The sequence below is a fragment of the Alternaria incomplexa genome, assembly GCF_024043165.1.
Source record: "Alternaria incomplexa strain BMP 0042 chromosome Unknown scaffold_2, whole genome shotgun sequence".
Taxonomy (NCBI): Eukaryota; Fungi; Ascomycota; class Dothideomycetes; order Pleosporales; family Pleosporaceae; genus Alternaria; species Alternaria incomplexa.
Genome location: NW_026249851.1, coordinates 771,334 through 792,472, shown reverse-complemented (window position 1 = coordinate 792,472; position 21,139 = coordinate 771,334). Strand labels below are relative to the sequence as shown.

Genomic DNA, 21,139 nt, shown 5'->3' with positions numbered 1-21,139 from the left:
TTGCCGCAGCACCCAACAAGATCTGCTGACTACCAGATCCGATGACTGAACAATTCATCGCGTCCTTGGGGGCGGAGCACCGCACACGCAGCGAATTCGGGCTGCACTCAGCCTCAGCCACCCAGAGGTCAAGCTCGTCCGGCAGCCACGGCCAGTTCGGCGCGAGCGAACCGCCCACGACTCAACGCCGCATCATCCGTCGTGCAATTCCTAGCGGTGCGCAATTCGAGCGCTGCGCATGTTGACGTAATGCGACTTGCCTTTTATTGTTTCCAATCGAGATGTACTGACCATCCTAGAGAGCGATCGCGGCAAGGCAGGCTTGGCTAGCCTCAGGAAACACTCTCTTCCGCAAGCCCACCAAACCTTCTTGCGAAACACTGTGTGCCTCTTGTCCACCCAAGAAATTGGCTTCGGCCGGATTCTCGCGAGAGTCTGGTCCCCAGCACCGCCGCATCGCGCTACCGGAAAAGGCACATTGTGGAGCCCAAGAGCAATCCACGCCATCCGAGGCGCAGCAGGCTCTGCCCGCGGACTAAGTGTGGCGTCGTCATATGCAGGCTGTACGACATCGCGCATTTGGCCGAATCCTAGAGCATCTTGTAATATGCGGGGAATTATCAAAGGGATTAAGCTCTACTAAACCTCACATTGGGCTTTCGACATCCAATATCTGTACGTCGGTCGTCGGTCTCACGACTCAACCCCTGTGGCGTTTGATCGTCCCCGGAAACGGGAGCTGAAACCTGACCATGGCGCCCTGAGACGACTTTAAGACAGCCCCCCAAACCTTGCACGAGCATTTTGTTCTCGATCATGGTATATCTTACCCCATTGAGGGTAATTAAGCGCATTCAGGGTTATGGAATCTCGCCATTTGGATCACTGCCGGCATCGCAATTGCTGCTAAACACTCCGTAATGATCATAGCGGCGCATCCACATCTTCGCGTCTCCCCAAACTGACATGGGACCAGCAGCGACTCACTGCTAGTGTCATTCATGCGCGCTCATATCCCACCCCTCCCGCTATTCGCATGAACGTGTCTCGTCTTGAGCGTTCGCCCAGCCTTTCGTTGCACCTTTGCTGACTTTGCTTTCCCTTCTGTCCTTCGTTCCGCAGGCCGGCTTGTTGCTAATCACTTACATACATTCGCTCATCACCCTTTCCTATCGACTACGCTGGTCGCGGTCCTACAGGCTTTCGACTCAAACACTACCTTCGATCACGACAACCTTACATCGCTGGACGAGTTTGCGGATTATGTCTGGTGGAGAAATCGAGACGCTGGAAGATTGAGAGGGGCTTTCCCTATTTGACGCCATCGCATACCGAACGCAATGCCCGCTCCATGGCGCCGTGGAGTTTACGACAAGGTGGATTATGTTGTAGTGGAAAGAGACGGTGTTGAGAACGAGATTGAGTTGGTGGAAGACGAGCCTACGCCCACGCTGAACCGACTATCACGAGCAAGACGTCAGGAGCCAAGCCCTACAGATGGAGACTACGACAGCGACTCTGATGACGACGATTACCCCGAGAACCCGACCATGACGCCTATGACAACACCTTCGCTTATGATACCGTCCGGAAGTGCAGCAGTAAGCGGCATCGCGCCAAAATATGGACTTGACTAACAAGCGCAGATGTTGGTCACAATGACTCTCAGTGGTCTGGAGCCAGAGGCTACGACACCTGCCTTGGCTGAGAGTGACCCCACGGAGACCATCGTGATTGCCATGCCACCGCCCAGACCCCATCATGACCGTCCCATCTCCCAGACGACTGAGCACCTGCTCATAGCTGCTGGTTCAATCGGTACGTTGAAGTCATGGTGCTTCTTGAAATGTATACTGACATACTCCAGGTGCGACTATCATCATTGTCATGGTCGTTCTCGCCATGTACACAATGAAGAAACGAGGTCTTACATTCAAGGACGTAATTCAGCAAGGCAAGCAGCAGCTCCGTCGCGGACCCCCACCTCCACCACCATCGAGATACGGTCAGGATAAGAAGCAGTTCGATGATGGATACGCGTATGGCATGAACGACTCTTTCCGCGCGCCTCAGCCGACAGTCGCACCTGTACGATCTAGTTCGCTGTCTTCGCAGAAACGATTGCGAGACCTCGAGCGAAGCGACAGCTTCAACCAGCCTCCGACTCGGGATGGAAACATGAGCTTCTACGATGACACACCGTCGCGTGCAAACTCGCATCGTCGAAATGACAGTGCAACACCCTCATCACCGCTTTTGCCCATAGAGGGGCGACGGCAAAGTAACTCGACTCGCAACACCAGATCTTTGGATGGTGACGAAGAGTCGCTGCGATACCCTGAACCTCAGGAGCAGACTAGAAACCTGCCTCCACCTCCGTCATTCCGTCAGTTCTTGTCGAACCGTCCTTCAATCTCTCAACGACCCGGTTTTGGCGGTGCATCCGCAGCTGCCGCAGCCGCTGGTGGTGGCATGGCCAGCAGATTCAGCTGGACAAACTCCCAAGCTCCTCAAACCCCGCACGACCCCTCTCGCGACACTGCTACTCAGCCCCTTGGCCGTGATAGCTTCATGACCACGCGATCTTCCGTTCCTCGTTTCCGCACTGTCGACTCCTGGGTGAACCAGCAATCCAACCGCGTCGAGGAACAACGGCTCAAGCAGCAGTTCCGCATGACGCAGTCTACCACATACTCTGAAGACGAGGTTCCCGAGATGCCTGCCCTACCGTCCTCCGTCCCCAAGAACGCAAGTGGCATAACCAGGCAACCGAGTGCTGCGGGTCTGAGCCGCAATGGCAGCAAGAGCGGTCTAGTAGGAAGGGACATCAAGCACCAGAGACACGATACCCAGACAACGGCCCCAATCTTCAAGGCACACCCAGGCACGGAAGTGCGCTTCAGCACACGCAGCGCTGTTCCTTCTGAGATCTTGGATAGGGGACGGGATAATGTCGCCCTATGAGCATCACTGAGCCACTGTTGTCAACCACTTCGTGTCTAACCTGTACAATCAAGTCATATTTCCTTACCAGTACCCCGTCAGCGTCGTCACTTCTCCAGCATCAGCACGTTTTCTTGCATTTCCGAGCGCGGCATCAGGGGGACTTGGGGGTTCGGGACAAAACGGGATGGCAAACAAACAAACAAGCAGTTCACCACCGGAAACCAGGATCGAGACAACTATAACAAACTTCTTGTTTCCACTCAACTTTGTTCCCGGTCAAAGCCTCTGCGCTATTCACCTATCTGTCTATCCTTTTGTACATTGCAACTTTGTCCGCCTTTTTAGCTTGAGCTATCGAAATATCCCGTAGAGTCATCTTCCTCTCGCCATCTACTTAGTAATAACCAACAAATTCGGGGTTTCTTCTTCACCTGAAGAACCCATTGCCATGTTTCGTTCCCGTGTCTGTGCTCGAGTGCATTCGTGTATGCGTGACGTAGCCCATCCCAACTAAATCCCCACCATCGTCACAAATAGCACGATGACAGCATATAGCAGGCTCGTATACTACTGTACCAGGTTAAAAAGACACCCGTGCCCCTTCACTCCCACCTCCACCTCCCGAAAAGTAAGCTCATAACCTCCGACTTGGCACGATCTCGCATTTACCAAGCCGACGACCAGGGTAGTAGTATGTAGGGACGTCACGCCGATCAGATAACCGGTTTACCGATATGCCGAGGGTATTTGACTAGCTGAGACGCGTCTTGCTGACATGGAGGGCGTTAGCATGGAATAGCATGACGTCCCGTCGGTAGGTTGACAAAGCGGGACGCGTTTCAGGTGTGTCTGGGGTTCATGAAATTATTGCCGTGGAAAGCGGAAATGGAGTCCGCGGGCTGTTACTGCTGTGCGGACGACAAGGCCGCGGACGGGAAGGTTGGGCGGTTGCGTTGGGGTTGTGAGGAGCAGTGCGGGTGGCAGATGCATCTGACGGAAACCACAGACTGGGAACAAGGGATAGATTTGTTCGGACATTATTCCGACAGTTTTGAGAGCGTCCTTAGGATTCGTACTTGTGTTTTGCTAGCCGTACATACTTCTACTAAGCAAATAATGTCCAAGCCATATCAATAGAATCATAACCCGATTGATCTTGACGCATAGTCCCAATTGCTGTCCGGTCAGCTAACCCTGAATAACTCATAATCCACCTTGAAATGCAAAAACGCCCAGAGCAATGCAATAATGTGACAGAGGACACTGTTTAGCGCCCACGTCTAGCCACATCTTCCAAGAAACCCAGCAAGAAACTCTTATCAACGGGACTCTTACCTCCGCTTGCGCTTCCCGCTCTAGCTTGACCGGCACCCAGCCCGGCTAGACTGACACCATCGTTCTGCTCTAGACTGATGCCTGCGTCGGCTGGGTGACTAATTGGCGGTATTACAATGCTAGGCGCTTTTCCGTCTCCGATGCTGCTGATGCGACTTCTGTTCGCCATTCCTTCTGGACTGGTTGCACTCACACTGCCGTTCGCTGGTAGTGGACTGACAGGGCTGACGAGGCCGGACATGGACGTCTTTGGAGTCGGTGGGAGAGGAGATCGGGCCGGTGGCACTGGGCTCTGCATTTGGGGTTTCGGAGATGGTGACGGTTTGTTGCCGAAGAGCGAGAGCAATGCGTTCTTCTGCTCCGAGGGGACGGATTCGCGACGGTCCATGCCAGAAATGGGCGGAGGGACGGGTGAGCGAGACGGCAAGACTGCTGGTAGGGTCGGCGGAGGCTTCGGTGATGAGCCCTTGAACATGTCTAGCAAGCCTTGTGCATGCGGTGTCGTCTTCTCTCCTGTACCTAAACAGTTGTTAGTCTCATCTACAGGTCCGTCATTCTGCCAGAAACAGGCAAGCACGGGAGGATGAACGTACCTGCTGGTCCTGGCGCTTTTGACTGTTGTTGAGGTCTCTTCAGAATCTGAGGCTGGAAAGCAATTCGCGGTGATCCAGAGACCTCGGCCGGTGGTGCAGGTTGAGGCGAAGCTTGCGGCGCACGTTTGAGTATCTGCTGAGGCATGAAAGGCATGTTCGTGGCTGGCGAGGGTCCGCGTGAACTGCTGTTCGTCGGCTGCCTGTTCTTCTTCATGGTGTCGAAGTCTGGCGCGTTCACTGGCCCGCTCACAGTAGCGGACGTCATATTGGCCTTGCTAGACGGAGCATTGAAGACGGCAAGAAGAGCGGCATTGGGCTGTCTAGACGGGTTTGCGACAGGTTGCGCGGACACATAGCCTGGTGTTGTGGGGAGCGCAGACAGCTCTGCAGGTGCGGGATCCGGGCTTGCCAGTGGCGGGGTAGGCCGGAACAGATTCAACAATGAATCTTGATGAGCGTTTCTTGGCTTTGGTTGTTCGGGTTCGAAAGCCGAGCTGATGGGTGGTGATTGAAACTGCGGCGGACTCGGAGCGAATTGTGCTTGTGGCGATACGAGCCCATGCGGTCTATGTTGAGGTAGCGGATGCTGTATCCTGGGCGTTGTTTGCGAGCTTCGGTGCAATGGAGCGGCGATTGTGGTCTGAGGCGACGGTGGGAAAGTGGGTTGCTGATTCTCGTTCTTGAATGAATTCAGCAATCCGAGTGCATGCGCATTCAGATTTGGTGCGGGCAAATTGGACGCCGATGGTATCGCTGGCCTTCCGTTTCCGCCTGCGAACTGTGAATCGCCCATCTCCTGGAACTGGGGCCGCAGATTGTGCTGATCAAACGCTTGTTGCATGTTTGGAGGCTGAGGTGGAACCATGGACTGCTGCTGCTGCGGCTGTGGTTGCTGGTGCATGAAATGAGGCGACATATGTGGTGGTGGTGGTTGCATTCCATTCATGTGACCTGGATGCCCTCGGAAAGGCATACCTTGGTGTGGTGAGAAGAAGGGCGGTGGAGGCCCCATGTTGCCCATCTGCGGTGGCCGTGGACCATGCTGACCATGGGGACTTGACGGCTGCATGGGCGGGGGCATCATCTGCTCAAACGGCGTCCGAGGTTGTTGGTTTTCTGCATGCTGGTTGTTGCCCTGCTTGAATAGAGCCAGGAGCGGGTTTCCTTGGGGTGGTGGTTGGCTGGGGGCCTCTACCGGCGGTGACTGCATGCCCACACTAAGGAGACGCTTGAGTGCCTCCGCTGGGTCTTGACTCTGTTGTGGTGCCTGATGCTCGTTTGATAACTCTGGTAACGAGTCGCTCGGGCGGTGTCCGCGACCTAACCGGGCCACCATCTCCGCAAAGTTGTCGGCCACCTGGGCGTCGGCGACGGGCGCTGCCTGATTGACCGTAGTCTCGTAGAGCGTGTTCTGAATGTCTTCGTCATCAGTCCCTGCCACAGGTGCCGGAGCAGCGTGCGCGCTGTTCCGTTGCCTCTGCCGCCCAAGCCTGTGCTGCTGCTTTATCCATTGCCTCAAAGGCCCCAAGAACGGCGCGACCATGTAGAAGTTGCTCTCCTTGATCAGATCGTTTCCATTTCCCTGCTGTTGCTGCACCTGGTTCTTGCGCCTCAGAGTGGGCAGATCCGTGAGCTTGTACCAGTCGATCTTGGAGATTTCCTTTCTGGTCCGCGGCTCGAAGTATGTGTCCATGGGCACGCCGCGGAAGACGTACAGCATCATACTCTGTTCGCGCATCGTGACGGTGATCTTCTTCATGTGCTCGTCGGGCTCGACCAAATCAGCCTCGCGCAGATCGTAGCCTGTCTCCTCCCAGACTTCGCGCACGGCGCAGTCGAGATCCGTCTCTTCCTTGTTGATCTTTCCGCGCGGGAAACTCCACTTGGCGCCCTTCTTCCAGCCCTTGACTAGCACGGCGTGTGTCATGTCCTCGTTGAGCATGATGGCGCCGCGCACCGGGACGCGGGTCTTGTAGGCGAGGAACTGCTCGTAGGCCTGCTGGTGCAGCTCCTCCGAGTAGGCGGAGAAGAGCGGGCAGTGCTGGAACATGAGCTGGGAGAACTTGCGCAGGTGCATCGAGGGCAGGTTGTTGGGGTCGAGCGGACGGATGAAGTCTTCGTAGAACCACTGGGCTTCCTCGATCTGGAAGCATATTCGCTCCACCGACTGGAGTTCTTCATTGGGCAGGTTGACGATGAAGCGCACGCAGAGGTCGTCCAGCCAGTCAACTAGTGATCTGTTTGTGTTTGTCATGGTGGGTGTGTGTCTGGCCCGTGTCGAGCATGCCGCGTTGAGCTTGCGTCGCAGAGAGTGGTGGGGAGCGCTCGGGCGCCAGTCAGCCAGCTATCGCGCGTCGCGGGCGGCGGGCAGGAGCGAGCGGGTCTAGATGAGGGAGAGGTTGTTTGCTGCGAGGCTGCACAGCCGCAAAGAATGCCGAAGAATGTGGGGGGAGCGGGTGGACGTGTTGTTGATGTGTTGTCAAAGGCCTATCGGAGAGTTGGGCTGTGGCTGTCGGCAAGAGCGATCGACACAGGTGTGGCGGCTGTGGCTGTGCGCGCAGGCGAAAGAAGGAGCGGCCGACCCAGGCCATGACGTTCCTGTCTGGGATCGCGTCACAGAATCAGGGCACCTGGACCTGGGCAGCTACAGCGACTCACCGCCAGCGCACCTCGATGCGATAAGTAGGCCCGTCGTCTTCGCTCTGCCGCTGCTTCTTGTTCTTCACAGCTCAATCATACTCTGTTCGTTGCCAGTCGCCCGCCAGCTATACATAGGGCAGCGACGCGCCCGTTTCACATTTTCCCAGGAGAAGCGCCGTTGGCCAACCACACAACACGCGCGCTTTGAGACAGCCGCACCACCGCGCACTGTAAAGCGACACCGTTCGAACAACACGAACATATAAGGCCTCTTGGACGGTCTCATATACCTGTATTCATACAACTCCCCTTACATCACGAACTACCTCAGCAACACCACCCAACATGGCAGGCATGGTCGCTAAGTACGCCATGAAGAAGGCGCTGGGCAAGGAGATGGAAAAGTACAAGTCCAAGGACGTATCTGGACCCTACGTAAGTGAACCTTCTATCATTTCGACGTGCGCAAACTCATTGTACCCCAGGACCCCTACTACGCACTGCAGCCAGACCCAAAGAGGCCCCACAAGATGAAGAAAGTCAAGAAGGACATCCCCAGCTACATTCCCGAGAATGATTGCGTTGTCTTAGCCAAAGCCCGCAAGTCCGCATACAGGCTCGACTACGCTCTCTTTACCTTTATGGGAATCCGATTTGGCTGGTCTTCTGTCATTGGCCTCGCCCCAGCCGTGGGTGACGCCGCAGGTTCCGCCTTGGCCTTGAACCTCGTTCGCAACATGTGCAAAGTGGAAGGCGGACTGCCAGCCAGCGTCCTTATCATGATGCTGTTCAATGTCGCCTTTGACTTCCTCATCGGCCTTGTTCCCTTCATTGGCGATCTTGCCGACGCAGCTGTCAAGGCCAACGGCAAGAACGTGCGCCTTCTCGAAGAGCACCTCGACAAGCTCTACAAGCCCAAGGAGCTCGCAGACAGAGATTCCAAGCTCCCCAGAGAACGACGCCCGCGCCCTGCTTCTGTCTATGTCGACTTTGACGATGAGATTGATGAGCGACGCAACACCTTTGAGGACGACCATGACGATGTTCGCCACCCTCAACGTTCCTACGGTGGAGGGCGTGTTCACGACGAAGAAATGGGCGGACGGTACGACAACCAACCCCAAAGATCGCGCCGGGACGACAGGCCTAGCCGCAACAACACTAGGAGCAGCAGACGTTGATGAGTACTTCTTTATGTCTCTTTTCCTAGCGTCGTTTCCTATTACAGCATGCCAGTACTGTTGTCAGACCACTGCTGCATTTCATGCATTGTGCATTGCGCATTTGGCGTTGGCGGTTGCTCGTACTCTCTTTAAAACTATACCCTAAGTGCTGTTGCATGTACACAACAATATTATGTATACTCTTTGTAATATTTCCGATGTAAGACCCGGATTCCAATCCTCTTTTCGTTTGTTGATTAGGCTCTATCACGTTCACGTGTGAACCCAGGACGCTTCGTCCCTGCAACAGCGTGTGCCTGGATCTGATGGGCACCAATGGAATTCTTCCTCCATGTTGTACCCGCAATTATACTACCTAATCCACGACCACGACTGCTTGCTCGTCCAAGGTCCGTGTGCTTCCTTCTATCCGTTTTCACACAAACTTCTCGCGTGAGTGTCTGACATATGCTCGCCCATATAAATTCTAGTGATTTTCACTCTGTTTCCATGCTCATTGCGTTCGCGTTCAACTCCCAGCAACGATTGTAGTATACCTACTGCAAGTGCTTCAAAGCTCTCAAATTATCTCAGCGTAGCGGCCTCTCTTTCCATCATGAAGCTCCTCGTCGTCTTGTCGCTCGCTCTCAGCGCCATCGCCGCCGCCATCGTTGCACCTCGGCAGCCCACGTCGCCATCCCATATCGTCGCCCTCGGCATTGACAATTCCGATATACCCCTCTACTCAGACGCCGACCCAGTCCCCACTGTCACGACCTCAGAATCAACTGCAACTACTGAAGACAACTACCAAAACGCCCGCGACAAAATCCCTTTAGTAACCGAGCACGTCACATCCACGTACAAACTGATATGAGACACTTGCTAACTTCGCCCCCTTCCTTACAGAACCTCGCGCCCCGGCGACCCCGAACCTATCGTCATCCTCCCCTTTTACTTCCAAGTCATTGAGAACTGCCTCCCGGACAACACCATCCAAGCCCGCGGTGTATACAAGAACATGGATTACGTGTGGGCGTATACGCTCGCGAAGGGCAATACCGTCCAGGTTGATCACGGCATCGGGGGATACCCTTGGGCGTTCCTGATCGGACCGTTCGATTACAAAAACAGCAACCTGCATTTCTCGTACGACAACGGCGATGATTTCCACTGCGATTGGAACGACAGCGAGTCGTGGAAGAGGTGTGGCGAGTGCAGGACGGGTTTGTGGAGTGCACCGAAGCTTGATTGTAATGGAGGCGGAGAGAAGACTAGGGTAAGTGATTTCCTTTTCTGGGTTGTGCGCGTCTTAGAAGTCGGTTTTGCTAATTGTATTGTGATTATAGAAAAAGATTATGAATTGCTCGTTCATCATGGGGTGGAGGAGTAAGCTCACAGGCCATCCCATCACTCCTCCTGAGGGGGCGGCCTGAGTTTATCGTTCTTTCGAACCGGGCAGAGAGCATGGCAGCTGGGACCTGAAAGTTGGACGAGGGGTCGCGGCAGAGGTTTGCTGGAGCACTTCGTCACATGTGATGGGAGTATGGTCACCTAGGGTGGTACCAAGATGACGATGAGGACCAAAAGTAATCAGTGACATTAGAAACCACGCTTCGTTCATGACACCGGTTTCCATCAAACAAGTATCGAATTACAACATGTTGATTAGCCAAGGGTATCAAACTATTCTGTATACCCAAAAAATGGAGAGAGTCACAAGTGAACATGCCGCCTCATTACCCAAGTACCCGACCCAGGTCAGACGCCGATACCCAATGCTTGACATTACTGATCCATTACCTCCACACTCTCAGTCCGCAGCCTTTAATCGACGATGACGCCCTTAGCGCCAAACCTCTTATGGCCGTAGTCATTCTCATCTTCGTCACCGTCCCAGTGGACGGCCTTGCGCACAGGCTTTTGAATGCGCACGCACCATAGGAAGTAGTCCTCGAGTGGTAGCAAATTCAAGAGCACCCTGTTGCCAGTCCATGCAAGTCCACAGACCATGGCACCCGCCACGGCATCGAGGATGAAGTGGTTCGCGGTAGCAACGATGGCGACCAGGATGATAGCAGGGTATGCGACACCCAAGAAGATGCAGAGCATACGGCGGGCCGACGGGAGACGCATACGCAGACCCATGGTGAGAGCAACGGTGCGGGATCGGTTGTGCTGAGGAGCAAGAGGAATCGACATGATGGTTAGGCCGATGAGGAGCGAGTACCCGAAATGCAGGGAAGGCATGGCAGCGTATTGGTTGCAGAATTTGTTTTGCGTCCACACGCTGCTTTCGCCCTCCGCGCCGTGAACAGTATCGACGAAACCGTAGCTACGCGCCTCTTTGCCTACGGAGCCGGGAACCTCGGGGTCGGAGAGCAGACGCGGCGGCATGCATGGCCAGAGGGTGAAAACGATGAATGCAATCAGATTGCAAGTGGCCATCGTTCTGCGCCTGGCAGCATACAGCATTGGTCCTGCAGGGCTGCCATCTGCCTCGCCCATTGGCTTGTTGTGGAGGGGAAGATCGATTCGTTTGCGCGTTGTAGTGTAGTAGAAAAGCCATACCAGGAACAGGATTGTGCCTGGAATGTGGATGAAGGAGTATGTGCGGTTCGTCCAGTGGAGGAGGAAGGGGTGCTTCAGGAACCACGCTTGAACGTCGAGTTCAAGGAAGATGTGTAGTTTCTGTTCGAGGTGGATGATTTGGAGGGCGTGGCGGCGAGCGACGTTAACGGTGCCTTCGACCATGGTTACTGCGGAGAATGCGCGACCTAGTTGGTACACCTGAAGAAAGTCAGCATCTCTGCAGAGAAGATGTATAGTACTCGCGCGTTTGCTTACCCAGTAGATCAGCGCCCAATACCAGGCCTCCACAAGGAAGGGAAACTTCTTCAGCAGTCGACTGAGGAAGTAATCCTGGAACCTCTTGGTATTCGGGCTCATGACCTCCTTCTTCATACCCAGGACTACCACCTCTCGTTTCCTCCATTTGGGTTCCTCGTCGACATTGGCGAGAAGCGACGCGCTCGACAACGGACTAGATCGACCGGAATCTGGAGAACTTGACCGCGGCGAGTTTTGGTATACTCTCCGCCGACCAATAAGGCGGTATTCGGTGTTTCGGTTTACCCATGTACCTCCGAAGAGCAGGGTGACTACCACGAGTGGTTCTATGAAGGCTCCTGCGCCCATGGTGGGGGACTACGCGCGAGGCGGCGATGTATAGGTGGTATGGGCGGTCGCGCGATGTTTGAGCAATAGTATGCTTCCCGGGGGTTCAACTCCAATACGATTACCCAGAGGAACTGAGTATATTTGTAGGGATGGCGGTAGTGTTTGGCTAGCCGGTCGATCCGGGAATCTATGCGCGGAGGTCCTGACGCAGCACTGTATCGTACCTTCTGCTTTGGCTTGCGAAAGGTAGAGGTGAGGAACTCGTGGGTGTTTCAAGAACAAAAATGTTAGCTATGACAAGCCCAGAAGTCTTCGCACCAAGGAACAGGCAAGAAGACTGGCCGATGCCGAGGGCTACATCCTAAACTAGAGGCAGGGCGCATGGCGCGTAGTGAAGTCAGCGGAACGCACGGCATGCGTAGAGTGACTAAACAGCCACAGCAGCCACGGACAGGGCAGCGGACGTTCGGACGAAGCTGCGCTGCCATGGCATTTGGTGCGGCGTGGCCCTGCTGGGTGCAGAAGGAGCCGGCCTTCCGATGTGACTGCTTGCTTAGTGTCGCGTGCTCGCACATCATTTGCTACATGTTGCGTCATTGACATTTCAGAGTTTTGACAGCAATGCTCGGTCCCAAGTACTTATCGCGCCCGCGGACGTCAAGAATGCGTCCAGCAGCAAGATTTCGTCCCAGTTGTAATGCGCGCATCATGGGCGAGGATTGACGCCTTCGCGCGGCGGAGTCCTGTTGGTTGCGAAATATCGTGGTCGGTCTCACATGAACACGCGACTGTCGTCCGTAGGCTTAGCTTCCGCCCAGTACCGGCACTAAGCTGCTTTGGTAGATGCGCATAATCTTCGATTTCGATCAAGATAATCTCCCGTAGTGGGTACGGAGTCTCGCGTCTTGCCGGTGCCGATACGTTTACGCGCGAGTACGAGATCGCATTGGCACTGATCGTTTCTGAACTGCACAATCTTCACCGCAGCTGCGTGGTGTATAGTCCACGGTCTCGACGAATCATCCACACCTGGGCGTCTTGTCGCCTCTATCTGCCCCCGGACGCTCCGTATACTGTTGAAACAGTTTCTTTGTATAGTGTTCACGTATAGAACTCTACCGCCATCATGCTGCACGGTCTCCTCAGCACGTCGTTCTCCCAGGGTTCTCACAAACTATAGCAGCGAATCACACCCGAGCAATACCTAGGTATGCTTGCGACTCAGTTGCGTCAGCATTGATCAGGAGTTTGCGAAAACCATATTGGAAAGCATGACCGCATGAACGGACCCGCGCAGATAACATAGGCACCCAACACCCTTCGGAAAATGTACCATCATCACATATCAACGAGAACCGGAGAACACAGCCTGGGCAGGCCATAGGTCCGGAGAGCCCACATGACCTTTCAAGTCTGAAGCAAATCATTCGAAGCTCAACAGAGATGCATTGTCCTGATCTCGGCTTTTACTACTCTACATTCCTCCTTTTCTCAGACCCAATCTACCGAGAAAAGAGCGGCTCAGCAAAACTACAATCCCCACCAATCCTCGTCCTCATCTCTTCGTCTCGCCATCATCTAATCGCAGTAGTAGCCGAAGCTAAGGTAATCCTCAAACCCACCCCCATTCGACCAGCAAACCGCAGCACCAGTGTCGAATCTAATAGGGCTGCCATTGGGCGACGACTGGTTGGGGCCGGTGTAAAGCGTGAGATGGCATCCTGCAGACGTAACTATCATATTGATAGATCCGCGAGGTCCTTGGAAGGATTTAGAACATGCAATCACCGCTTGAGTGTTGGGTCATACCTGGGAAGTTCCCCTTCACCGGTGCAGGATTGAGATCGTACGTCTCCTCGAAACCTGCGCAGCCAGGGTGGTCGAAGGACGTGAAGCGAATGCGGCCGTTTGCGGCTGCGAGGGGGATGAGGGGGAGAAGGGCGTAGAGGAACTGCATTGTGCGTGTGAATTCTGGCCTGAGGAGGATTAAACGGATCTGTAGAATTTGATGCTGGATGTTTGGCAGGAAGAGAGATGATGTTTTATACCGATCCGCGTAGATGTTGTGATCCACGCGATTCTGCTTGCAGTGCAGAACCATGCATTAGCAATACGACATCATCTCACGATTACTTTGTTCATGCAAGCAGGAAGTATTGGGACGGTTCGAAGACTCATGTGGTGTAACTTCCCAAAATCGCTGGCAGTGGTCCAAATACGAATGCTCTCTCTTTGCCACTAGCTCTGGCTCGTCACAGTCTGCATGTCTGAGGCTGAAGATATTGGTTACTCATCGCTAGATGCCTTCTTTGAGCCAGATCAGTCGTACAAGTCATGAGTACAGGAGCTGGAAATAATGCGCTGTCTTTGTCAGCTTCCTAGCTCGTTGTAGCGTGGACCTGATAGATTAATCATGGCATTAGCATTTACTGCTCCTGTCCTTGTGTTATACACGCTGCACGAACTTGGGAACATCGTGCATTAGCATACCGTACTGAAATGCACGTAAGCAAGCGGCGCACCCCACAGACCTTGACCACCCCACTGGTCTCAACCCACAATGGCTCAACGCAACACTAGACGTCGAACATACAAAGTCAGATGTGACATTGTGATATTATTTAATTTAATGAGAGCCGGACTAAGGTGTAGTCCGTCTTAACGACCACTCAGAGACGAACGCTGGCCTACCAGAGACGCCCGAGTACCATGCAATGCATGGCGAACATGATGTACAGCGAATGTATCGGCTGCGATACGCAATGAAGCGACGAGTCTTTCCAATTTGCAAAAAATGCCAAACACAAAAGGAGACCAGCGTTAGCTGTGGGGTAGGAGACGCATGGTTACAATAATCCCGAGTTTCCTTGACGCCTCGCTGAACAGAACAAAACAGTAAGGGAAGGTATAGTGGTAACAGTATATGAGCAGGCCAAATTGGCGAACAAAGGAAATGTGTGTAGTCATCAACGGTGATGACTGGTGGCGCTGATGGGACTCTCAGCACGCGACGCTGTTGAACGGTGCGGTCTCTTGGAGGTCCTCGACAAGGTCATCCACGTTGGGGAGGTACCGTCCCAGCATATTCTGCTTCTCTTCTTGCGACCGAATGTGCTTTCTGGCCGCACCTCCACCATCGTCGCCAGTCGCAGTGCTTCCCCGCCGCTCGAAAGCATTGGTCAGCTTGCTAGGACTCCGTTGCGGGCTAGAGACTGGCATTTCGGGCATGAGGTAGAAGTATAGGAATTCCAGCAGCTTGACTTTGACGTTTTGTGTAGTCTCTTCGTCCTTGAACAGGCTAGTCACGGTGAGCAGGCCGTCCATATGCTCAAACACTCGCGTGTTCTGTGGTGTCGCAAGAAGCGCGGTAACTAGGACGAGGAGGGCTTGGGATTGGATGGCAGGGCAGTTGTAGGGGTCGAGCAGGTCGAGGAGGACGTTCATGTAAACTTCGCGACCGAAGATGATGCGCGACGGTGGATGCAGCAGGAGAAGACCCTGGATATTCGATAACGAGGAGAGGATGAGGATGTCGTTTTGGCCATCTATCGGTAGTTGGTTAGCTGGTGTTCGGCATTTTCCAGTCGGGCCTCTTACCCTTACTGCTTCCCATGCCCAGCAGTCGATCCAGACAGTCGGCTACCCGTGTTACAACTATAATTGTTAGTATATACTGGCATTGTTGCAAGTTCCCAACTCACCATTCCACTCGAATCCCTCTTGCAGCCGAAAGAACTCGCGAAAGGCAAGATCGTCTGATAACTGCCCCAGCTTCTTCGGCGTTGGTTGTTGTTGATCTCCCAAATTGAGCGCAGAGGCGTTCCGTCGGTGACCCAGTGGTGAGTTTCGTGGCTTGCCGCTTGAAAGACATATTTGCGCCAGCATGCCCTCGATCTGGCGCAACCCTTTGCGAATCTTCTGCGTGTCCTTGGACGCTATGTTGTCGAATGCGAGGGAGAGTAGAGCCTCCATTGTGAAATTGGTCTGAATTTACCGGTGCAAAAACAGTAGCGACAGCTCTATCAACCAGAGTTAATATATGCTGCGACTAAGGATGCAGTCCAGATGTTGTTGAGATCAAGCGTTGGAGGTGCAGAAGGCGGTAGGGGAAGGCGGGAGGGGGGGTTACATACATGCAGCTAAGAGGTCTAAAGTGCGGAGTAAGCAATATTCTACACCTGTGTGGGCCGCAAGATTCAGGCTTGGACCTTCTCGAGCTGGCCGACAGCTGGCGTGGGAGAGCCTGGTGGCATCGATAAACACCCGGCGTTGCCATGGAAATCGCGACCCACCGGCGGCGGTTCGAGCCGTGCACTACTAGCCTGGCCAGGGAAGCACTACCACAACTCAACACCTCATCTTGCGCGACACCCTTACCTTGTCGACAACCGTTTACTACACCCTTGAATATGCCCATAGTTTCTGCTAGCAAAATGACAGCGGCATCGTGACGGGCAACGTGCGATCAAAGCCACTGAGAACTCTGCACCGGCTTGGTCCCGCAGGTGCAACTACGTCATTCGCGACTCGCATTCACTACTCGCCATGCGTGGAATGCCTCGCACATCTGAATGAGAGTAAGGCTGTTGCGATGTCGCTCGCAAGGGGTGACGAATACGAGCATGCGTGCAAATGACCGAATCACAGCCTTGCCCGTCATGATGTTGCTGTTCACCGGACCTTGGCAGCCTTCCGACTATGCCATTATGGCTGACCGCGGCTGCTTCTTCGCGAAATTCAGAGCTTCGCAGTACAAGCCTCCGACGCCAAACCTCTTTCCCGCAGTTTCATGCACACCTCTAGAAGAAACTGCCGTGGTGGCTTGCGTCCCGAGGTCTGTCAGAGACTCAGCCGCTCAGCCTTGTGCGCCAGGCACCATCTACCTTATAACTCGCGATGGCTCCAATGATTGAATTGTCGTGAACTTCCGGCTACGGATTCGCGATTACACCCACCAAGCCATCCGCTACATCAAACTTTCGTTTCCTCATTATGGCAGTACACTCTTACTTTTGGACAAACTCGAACGCGCTCATTGCCGTTATTCGTTTTGCCCTGTTCTCACCCGCGATAATTTACTGGGTCTCCGCTTCCGACCACCACGAGTTGATCAGGATCAATCCCGAACTTCACGACGGTATCTATGGCACGTCCATGCTAGCTGGTGAAAGGCTTGCGGACAAATGGGGCTTTATCTTATGGATCTGGAACTTGGCCTGTTGGTGGCCTGCGCTGGTATGCTTCCCTCCACTGAACTTACCTTTCACGATTGTCGACACTACGATTACCGTCTTTCTGGCGACGGCTACAAACTACCAGGTTGGATACATACCTCTTAATCCGAAAGCTTGTCACGACAAAGCGGGCCTCGAATTGCAGCGACCCATTGGCACGAATGAGAGCTTTTTCGCTGCTGCCGGAAGACTCAATGGGACAACGGCGACTTCGACTGCCATGTGCTTGGAATTCGTGGAGGAGGCACAATATGGTGTTGCGCTAACGTAAGCCGTATATTCGTGGATAGATGGGCCTTGCTGACTACCACAGCTTTTTGTACGCCCTCGTGTCGTTCATAGGTATCCTTGCGTTCCCCGTTGGTATTTTAGAGTTGAGAAAGAACGGCGAGTCCATTCTCGACATGGTAAAAGAAATCCTCAAAATGCACAGGGGTTGCTTCGCTTGCATGTTCAAGTGGCCAGCGCTCTTGGTGTATGGTGTTCTGATCTACACCCCGATCTTGTTCTTCCGTTACCTACCGATGGACTTCAAAGCCCCGGTGCGATCAGCCCGTCGGTACGTCACGAAGGCTACGATAGGGGCGGAGCAAAAGATCGAAATGATGTTGACGGAGCGCATAAAGCACGCGAGTAACAGCGGTGATACTGTTCTACCATGTCAAGGTAGCGGTGGTACTCAAAACGAGCTTTCACGATTTCTGGCTGTCTACGACATGTTGATCATGGTCGCCAAAGATCTGCATTACACCGATATCGCCAGCCTATCATCCGTCTCAAAATCAGTCCGCGAATCAGTCCTACCTTCGAACGATGTCTCAAGCCGACTCGGTATCTTCAGGCGCTACACGTGCGACCCTGGCGAGAGGAACACCTGCTGGGGCTGCACGAATCAGATATGTGAAGGGTGTGAAGAGTTTTCTTATATGCCACATGCGCCTGCACTTCATCATCTCGAGGATTGCGTCCCATACTGCGCATCGTGCTACCATACACACATGGTTCGCGATTCTCGCAATCGTAGAAGTCGAGCGAAGGGAAACCCAGCCTGCGTCTGTGTAAAGCTCGGTTCTAATTGGCATCAAAGAGCGTTTTGGGGATTTCTCAACAGACACGCGTACTACACGGAGATGAGGCTATCTCAGACTACTAGGCGACTCTGTCGTATTTGCAGTCAGGTGGACAGAGAAGATCTTGCCATGCGAAATGCAGAAAGCGCGGTGAGGTTGCTGAAGAAGGGATTGAAAAGCGATGGAGGAGAGTGGAAGACGTGCGCAGTCTTGGAATGTGGTAGGAGGCTGGGGAGTGGTCCCAGATACTGGGTATGTACGCACTACAGTTGCCACAAAGAGTGCAAAAGTACTATTCACCCAGCATGGGGCAGCAAGACAGATGCCGGCGGTACTGAGGAGGCTATAGCCTAATAGAAATACCTACGGATATGCATCACTATATACTTCCGTCGAGTTTCTGTCTAAATTCTTTCTTGTGCAACATGGCGCAATACTCTCTAACCCCGTTCACAACAGGATCCATGTCACGATACTACGCATTCATTTGTGTTGGACATGTATTACATTATTGGTATAGTTCTATGACTGAACAATCAAATAGCACCACTATCTACAGCATCATCGCGGCAAAGACACCGGCCGCAAGAGCAGCAGCACCTCCACCAAGCTTGGTAGCAGCACCAGTGTACTCAGCTGGGTTGCTGCTGGTGGGGCTGGGCATGCCCATGGTGCCATTGGGAGAAGTACCGTTGCCACCAACCATCTCAAAGTTCGCGCAAGTAATCCTCGTGGTGTTGCCAGTGTGCAAGACAAATGCCAATCCACCGAAGAACCCAGCGCTGCCCTGCTCAACACTGAGGTACGGGTCGACAAAGCTAGTAGAGAAGCTCCCTTCCGTCATGATCTTGCCCCCGTGCTTGCCAGCCAAGTCACCAACCTGGCAGGTCTCAGGCTGCGCAGAGTCGCACATGACGAGCTCGCCACGGTTCGTGGGGTCCAGGTGGCCCATAGTTGCTGTGCAGTTTCCGTCGGAGGGGACGGGCATGGCGTGGATGTGCCAGGCGAATGGGCCGAATTGCGCTTGGTCGGGCAGGTTGGTCAGGTCGACGGTGAAGTTGACACCGCCTGCACCACCCACAGCTTGGATAGAACCGGAGATGGTGCTGCCAACGAAGGGGTTGTATTGCACCTCTGGCATGGTGGCGCGGTAGGTGGCTGAGGGCTGGTTGGAAGACGCGGTTGCAGTACCCTCGAGACCACCGGTCTCACCTGGGAGGTAGCCAGGCGCAGGCGGGAGGGGAGAGACGATGGCTCCCTGGATTGTGTCGACGCCAGTGAATGGAGTGGCGGTTGGAGTAGCGGGAATGACACCAGACTTTGCGGTTGCGAGGACGACAGGCGCAGGAGCACCCTCTTGGACCTGCTCCTGGGCGTATGCTAGAGCGCCAAAGGCGAGAAGGGAGAAAGACTTGGACAGCATCTTGTAGTTTGGCGATTATTGTCTGAGGAGCGAAGGTGTTGAAGATGCAGGTGCTTGACTGCAGGTGACAGAGACTACCCTTTCGTCTCTTATACCTATTCGATGATCAACACACGCCTCGTCCGGCATGCAAACAATACGTTAGCCCTCCTCCCAATAGAAGCCCCTGAGCTTGTCACCAAGGTGACATCAGTAACTGTCATGTCCTTCGCTTCCTCCACCAACAACACCCATCTCATGGACGCCTCCAGCCGAGCTAACACGGCTCATTCCTCCGCCGCAACAACAGAGCCAGCATGCCCTCGCGTGCGCATTCCAGCCGCCTCGATGCATCCAACAAGCCCCATCTGTGCTGTGCCAACGGATAAATCGTGCCGTTAGCTGCTCCACGCCTCCCTCGCGGCAATACGCAGCTATTGCCGGTCATGAGATTGGCGAAAGCTTGAAACGCAGCGGAGTCTGCAGCGAAACCTTGCAAACAAGCCTTTTACAGGCCAGCAAACGTTCGGATTTTCGCCCGGTCCGCATTAGCGCTGTCTGGGGTGCATTGGAGGACCGTGCCTGACATCAGCATGTGGAGAGGCTGGCAGAGATGGTCGTCTTGGTCCGAGATGGCGGGTCGAAGAGCGTGATGTCAAGACTCGATGGATGCGGGGTGCTAAGCGAAGTATGACAACGCCGCGCGCTAGGAGTCAACACTGTTGCTCCGCGGTGGCTAGAATTGAGGTGACGCGTAGATGTAGAAGAAAGGGCAATTAGACGTTTTGGCGGGATGAGGTGTGCCTGCTTCCTTGGTTTGTTGGCCGTGTCGCAGCGGCATGTCAGGGCGTGCGGCCTGCGACTTAGCATGGAGAAGCGGCGCGACGGGTACCTTACTTCGAGTGTATACCGTGTATTTGAGGAGAAATGCAAGCTGTCGGTGGCTTGTTCGATGATATCCGGCTGATTGGACACGACACTTCTGGGATAACACGATCGCGCCTTCCCGGAGATTCATTAACGATAACCTGCTACCTCATCATTCTGGGAGCAGAACGGAGCAATACTTCAGACTAAGTATATTGCAAGCAATCCGAAACTGGTTATGAAAGTTAGTGATGAATAGAGATGATCGTAGAGTTCGTTGGGAATGCGGCCCTCTGGGTGCACGATTGTCAGCTGCAATGAGCAATCATCTCCGACGCACACAGACTCCGGGGCTCGTGAGCCAGGCTTGGTGAGCTTTGTGTACTAGGCTGCATGTTTGGCGACGCGAGGGGTCAGAAACATCTTATAGTCGTAGTACAGATGTGTGTACATCATAACCTGCTCAAAAGGACTCTTCGCCTCATTAGTGCCTTCTAGAGGACTTACAGCAGCGACAAACATGTGATGCTAGATTTGTGCTACTCAAATATGACTCGATACCCAATGCTGTAGGTCAATAAGAGGTTGGTGAGACTAGAAAAGCAGAGCGTAATGTTGTTTCCGACTCGCGACTTGCGACGGCTGGAGGGATTTCAAAATGCGCGAGCTGCGCAAGCCCGATCCGCGGAGCCCGGTTTGGCATGTACAT

At 54.0% G+C, this 21,139-nt stretch overlaps 7 protein-coding genes across 7 annotated transcripts; 3 read left to right on the top strand and 4 right to left on the bottom strand.

The window, feature by feature from the left end:
- Positions 1–1,340: 1,340 nt before the first annotated feature.
- J4E90_001755 (uncharacterized protein) lies at positions 1,341–2,964 on the top strand (the record flags this gene model as incomplete). The annotated part of the gene is made up of 3 exons (XM_051431339.1): positions 1,341–1,601; positions 1,647–1,818; positions 1,868–2,964. The coding sequence occupies 3 exons, from the start codon at positions 1,341–1,343 to the stop codon at positions 2,962–2,964; spliced, it is 1,530 nt and encodes a 509-aa protein (XP_051294473.1).
- Positions 2,965–4,213: 1,249 nt separating this feature from the next.
- On the bottom strand, positions 4,214–7,128 carry J4E90_001754 (uncharacterized protein; the record flags this gene model as incomplete). Its single annotated transcript, XM_051431338.1, has 2 exons — positions 4,214–4,794; positions 4,875–7,128. 2 exons carry the CDS (start codon positions 7,126–7,128, stop codon positions 4,214–4,216), a joined length of 2,835 nt encoding a protein of 944 aa, XP_051294472.1.
- A 731-nt stretch (positions 7,129–7,859) lies between these two features.
- Positions 7,860–8,695, top strand: J4E90_001753 (uncharacterized protein; the record flags this gene model as incomplete). Its single annotated transcript, XM_051431337.1, has 2 exons — positions 7,860–7,949; positions 8,000–8,695. 2 exons carry the CDS (start codon positions 7,860–7,862, stop codon positions 8,693–8,695), a joined length of 786 nt encoding a protein of 261 aa, XP_051294471.1.
- A 598-nt stretch (positions 8,696–9,293) lies between these two features.
- On the top strand, positions 9,294–10,113 carry J4E90_001752 (uncharacterized protein; the record flags this gene model as incomplete). Its single annotated transcript, XM_051431336.1, has 3 exons — positions 9,294–9,538; positions 9,587–9,956; positions 10,027–10,113. The coding sequence occupies 3 exons, from the start codon at positions 9,294–9,296 to the stop codon at positions 10,111–10,113; spliced, it is 702 nt and encodes a 233-aa protein (XP_051294470.1).
- A 391-nt stretch (positions 10,114–10,504) lies between these two features.
- Positions 10,505–11,875, bottom strand: J4E90_001751 (uncharacterized protein; the record flags this gene model as incomplete). Its single annotated transcript, XM_051431335.1, has 2 exons — positions 10,505–11,467; positions 11,525–11,875. The coding sequence occupies 2 exons, from the start codon at positions 11,873–11,875 to the stop codon at positions 10,505–10,507; spliced, it is 1,314 nt and encodes a 437-aa protein (XP_051294469.1).
- A 2,982-nt stretch (positions 11,876–14,857) lies between these two features.
- Positions 14,858–15,829, bottom strand: J4E90_001750 (uncharacterized protein; the record flags this gene model as incomplete). Its single annotated transcript, XM_051431334.1, has 3 exons — positions 14,858–15,402; positions 15,455–15,511; positions 15,559–15,829. The coding sequence occupies 3 exons, from the start codon at positions 15,827–15,829 to the stop codon at positions 14,858–14,860; spliced, it is 873 nt and encodes a 290-aa protein (XP_051294468.1).
- Positions 15,830–18,714: 2,885 nt separating this feature from the next.
- On the bottom strand, positions 18,715–19,584 carry J4E90_001749 (uncharacterized protein; the record flags this gene model as incomplete). Its single annotated transcript, XM_051431333.1, has 1 exon — positions 18,715–19,584. The coding sequence occupies one exon, from the start codon at positions 19,582–19,584 to the stop codon at positions 18,715–18,717; it is 870 nt and encodes a 289-aa protein (XP_051294467.1).
- Positions 19,585–21,139: the final 1,555 nt, after the last annotated feature.